At 43.7% G+C, this 4,522-nt stretch overlaps 1 protein-coding gene across 1 annotated transcript; it reads right to left on the minus strand.

The window, feature by feature from the left end:
- Window positions 1-1,497: 1,497 nt before the first annotated feature.
- On the minus strand, window positions 1,498-4,227 carry LOC128767621 (uncharacterized). The gene is made up of 7 exons (XM_053879788.1): window positions 4,201-4,227; window positions 3,488-3,583; window positions 3,103-3,411; window positions 2,759-3,028; window positions 2,018-2,113; window positions 1,901-1,950; window positions 1,498-1,811 (listed from the first exon to the last, which is right to left on the minus strand). Exons 2-7 carry the CDS (start codon window positions 3,528-3,530, stop codon window positions 1,704-1,706), a joined length of 876 nt encoding a protein of 291 aa, XP_053735763.1. The 5' UTR covers window positions 3,531-3,583; window positions 4,201-4,227; the 3' UTR covers window positions 1,498-1,703.
- Between the last annotated feature and the right edge of the window lie 295 nt (window positions 4,228-4,522).

The following is a 4,522-nucleotide window of genomic DNA, read 5'->3' on the forward strand; positions in this document are numbered from 1 at the left end:
GTTCTTCAGGTTCCTGAGTCAGCGATGCTTCTGTGCTCTCTCCTCAGAGCCATGAACACTCAGTGATGTGTTACACAGCCGTCTGCAGTGAGAAGGCAGGAGGAGAAAGAGCAGCGTGCAGGAGGAGGAGGAGTCAGAACCTGTCACACTGAGCCTCACTGAGCTTCCTGTCTCATCTGTGTCCCACATTCACACTTCTTATCTCTCTCACCCTCTGAAACAGTTTCACCTTCAACTTCACTCTTCATTGTTTCTATTCTTCTGTGATCTAAGTGAGCTCATGAAGACAACATCATCCTGTCACAAGTTCAGAATTGTTTCACTTTAAATATGTGAGTCTGGAGAAATTAGATTTATTGTGACATGTTTTTTGCTGTTTTTTTTTTAAATAAAATAAACTGAAGTAAAAATGTCTTGTGTTTACTTATGTCAAAATTTAACTAAAATATTCTTTCAAATATATCTAAGTTCTTACTGAAGAGCCAACCTTCAGTCATAAAAATTCCCACTTTATTCCCATAATTCCCATAAATTCTCATGGAACAGATCTGGTTTTTAGAATTCCCAGAATTGGGCGTTCAATTAAAGCACATGTTTCTGCATGCATGGCATTTCCTGTCGCCCAAGGCAGCACATGACAGCAAAGAGAGATGGTTGAGTTTGGGTTAAACTATGGGGTGGTGCTGCTTTCTCCCTGAATACACAATGGTTTGTCATGTCATGTAAACAGCTCTTCATTTGTTCACTCACAGTGCTCACTTCAGTATAGACGATCTGTGGCACCTGGAACTGAGATGATGTTTTCTTCTTCTCACCAAAGTTCCTGAACAGCTCCAAGCTCTCCGTTTGTGCTGCAATGTTGCCAAGAAGGCCAGGATCACAGGACTGAATGACTACAGACCGGTGGCACTGACGTCTGTGGCCATGAAGTCCTTTGAGCGCCTGGTTCTCTCTCACCTGAAATCTATCACTGCTTCTCACCTGGACTCATTGCAGTTTGCCTACAGAGCCAACAGATCTGTGGACGATGCAGTGAAGCAGGCCCTTCATTTCGTTCTGACAGGCTGGTGTCGTGGTGCAGCCACAGCAGCCTGGAGCTCAAGGAGGAGCTCAGAAGACCCTTGATGGAATCCCCACCCACCATGGCATTCTGATGCTGAATCTGAAGTGAGGAAGGAGCCATGACAGTTGTGCTAACTGGCTTCACTGCTCAGAGTGAGTCAACATGAAGTAGCACTTTCCGTGCAGGTACTTCAGCTGGGGACAGCAGGAGGCGGAAGACAGAAACCACGAGCACTGATGTCTGTGGCTTCCTCACTGAGTGGAGACTGTGTGGGGCTCCAGCTTTACTCTTCCTTCTGCTTCCTCGTTCAGGTATTTTGCTGAGACGGTGGAACTGGGTCAAACCGTGTCACATGACTTGTTTGAGTAAACACAAACGCATGTATTTTTAAAGGTTATTTTATTTCAAAAAGCAATTGAAATGTGTCAGAACAAATCTAGTTTCTCACCTAAGACTCACATATGAAAGTGAAACAATTCTGAACCTGCGGGAGGATCATTTTGTCTTCATGCGCTCATTTGTTCAAAGAAGAAGAGACTATTCAGAGTGAAGTTATTGTTGAAACTGAAGTGTTTCAGAGGGTGAGACAGATAAGAAGTGTGAATGTGGGACACAGATGAGACAGGAAGCTCAGTGAGGCTCAGTGTGACAGGTTCTGACTCCTCCTCCTCCTGCACGCTGCTCTCTCTCCTCCTGCCTTCTCCTCACTGCAGACGGCTGTGTAACACATCACTGAGTGTTCATGGCTCTGAGGAGAGAGCACAGAAGCATCGCTGACTCAGGAACCTGAAGAACAAAAGGTCTTTCTGAAGGTCCAACAGTGACTGTGCTTCTCACCAAGGGAGCCTGGAGACCGTCGCTAGTTTGTGTTTGCAGATCAACCAGGTCTGAAGGAGGAAAATAAAGAGCAATGAAATCCCCTCACAATAAACTCTCAGGTGTCGTGAGACTCACTTTTGGGTTGGTGGATCAAACAAGCAACAATCAGGACCACAGTCAGAGCAGCAGCCGCTCCGACATAAAGGAGGTTGTTAGTCGACACGTTTGAGCCTGAAATGAAATGTTGAATTGTGTCTGTTTGTGGTTCAAAGAACTGATAGTGACACACACACAGCAAGACTGAAGGAAAGATTTTTAAACAAGGAAGAGAAATATTGTACCAAAAAATAAAATAAAAATAAAAATGTCTTCAGTGGATGGCTAGTTTAAATTTTTATTTTCATCATTCATAAATATTATGAGTAAAAAGAAAAAAAATAATAAAAATGTATATTTATGTAGTTGTTCATTTTTAATGAAAATATATTGATACATTACATTACTATGAATTACATAATAATGAGACGTGAAAAAGTAAAAAAGAAATTGATCAAAATTATTTATTTCTTGAGGGCGGTGACTGGGAAGAAAATATGATCTATTAAGTTTTACACAGCATGATAGGAGGCTGATTTTACGAACAGTATCTTTATGAATCACAGAACGCATCTGGTTTCATAAGACAGAGCAATAATATTTTTTAAAAGAAGGGAATTTGTTTGATGAATATTTAGGAATACAGATCATCTAATCTCAATATTATGACAGTTCACTGAGGTTAAATTTTGTGTAGAGTCAAGAATCTGTGTTTAAAATTGAAAATTAACCAAGAAGCAGTAGAAACCTCCATTCAATTGACTTATGATGAAGTCCTACCTGCAGCTCCAGCCTCAGACCTGTCTCCACATGAGGTGACAGAGCGTAATCCTCCCTCAGACAGGCTGGTGTTCATGAAGAAGCTGTAGACACATGTGCTGGAGGACTGTCCCTCGCGCTCATCTCCACACTCATACTCATGATTCCCTTCAGTGTAAACTGAAGCAGGTCCAGATGGAAACTTTCCAGGTGGAAAACAGGAGGTTAAATCCTCCAGTGTTGAGCGAGGAGGAGGACTTGAGGCTCCTGGATGGACTGGTTTGGACACATCTACAGATAACAGCAGGACAAATGTCATTCAGGTGTTGAATTATTGTGATTTGAAACATGAAAAATGTCTCTACCTGCCACCATCAGCTCCACACGCTTCAGAAAAGTCCATTTTCGTTGAATTATTTCCACACAGAAGAAAACTGCAGAATCTTCTTCTCTCACATGAGAAAGATGGAAGGAGGATGTGTCCTTTTCAAATGTAGTTTTCATGTTAGAAGGCATTACATAAGAAGAAACAGATTTCCCGAAAGCTTGCAGAGTCTGGTCCAGCCCCAGTCGGATCCATACTAAGTTAGTCATAACACTGCGCTCACAAGTCAAAGTGACTTCACCACCAGGTCTCACAGTCTGCTTCTCAGACATCATAATCTCCTCGCTCCCTGAGACAGAGAAGAGAAGAGTCAGAAGAAGCCCTCCAACACTGCCTCCAGGTGTGAGACAGTAGAGTTTACTCACGGGCTCGGTGGAGGAGCAGCAGCACAGTCACGACCATCAACATCCTTCCTTGTTGGTCTGAGCTCTGTCGAGACTGAGGCACAGAAGAAGTGACATCTAGAAGGAGGAGCCAGACACAGGACAGACTGATTGGTCTTCGCTTGACTCTCATGTCTCAGTGGAAACTTCTCATCAAAGGCTCTGAACATCGGCGGAAAGGTTTCTCACCAAGTCACCGTGAGACGCAGAATGACACGTTTGTATCAGCACAGAGCAGTGAGTGTAAAACATTAATCTGCTGCAGTTTATCTGCAGCTTCATCACCCTCAGATGAAGATCAGATCATGAGGATGATGCAGTTGGAACAAGAAACATTTAACCAGAAGGGGAGAGTCATCTGTAGGGTCACATGACATCCATGTGTGAGAAGCCCGCCACAAAGCTCAGGTGCTGTTCTCCCATGACTACTGAGACATGGTGTGAATTGGCGTTCCATTTGTCCAAAACCAAAGAGGGAGGAGTCAAGGTGGTGACATTCTCATGACATCACTGTGGCAGTCAACCGAAGACAGAATATTCATGAGAGAACAGCAACACAGTGAGTTTGTTGCTCATGATCCGTCAATGAAACATTTGTTTTAAAACACAAACTTAAAACCCCCAACAGATACACAACATACCACTGTCATGTGTGAAACAAAAACACTGCCACTCAGTCCTGTTCATCCACTCACCCCCAGGAGCGAGATTCTCCACCTTGTTCTGTGTTCCTTCAGTCCCTGAGCTGAAGAGTTCAGACCAAGCTCTCGCCACAACCAGCACATTCTCACTCCTCAGGGGTCAAACATCAGGCGTTCAATTGAACCACATGCTTCAGCGTTTACGCCAGTTGAGGCAGGGCGTCATGTAAAATAATGAAGGTGGCTGGGGTTAGGGTTCAGCCAAAAGGTGGCGCTCCGTTCACTGCATACTGAACAAGCAAGTTGCTTTGTGTTTACAGCTCAGTGGATCATGCGCTTCACTCACGGTGCCCACTTCAATATAGTCAATCTGTGA

Source organism: Synchiropus splendidus, chromosome 11 (assembly GCF_027744825.2).
Source record: "Synchiropus splendidus isolate RoL2022-P1 chromosome 11, RoL_Sspl_1.0, whole genome shotgun sequence".
In the NCBI taxonomy this organism is placed as follows: domain Eukaryota; kingdom Metazoa; phylum Chordata; class Actinopteri; order Syngnathiformes; family Callionymidae; genus Synchiropus; species Synchiropus splendidus.

What these genes read in the sequence shown, in the direction of transcription:
- LOC128767621 (XM_053879788.1), bottom strand. Translation starts at nt 3,530, where the DNA reads ATGTTGATGGTCGTGACTGTGCTGCTGCTCCTCCACCGAGCCC. An exon ending in GCTGCTCCTCCACCGAGCCC is followed by an intron (nt 3,412 to 3,487) that starts GTGAGTAAACTC and finishes TCTCTGTCTCAG; the next exon opens with GGAGCGAGGAGATTATGATG. An exon ending in GTCTGAGGCTGGAGCTGCAG is followed by an intron (nt 2,114 to 2,758) that starts GTAGGACTTCAT and finishes ATTTCATTTCAG; the next exon opens with GCTCAAACGTGTCGACTAAC.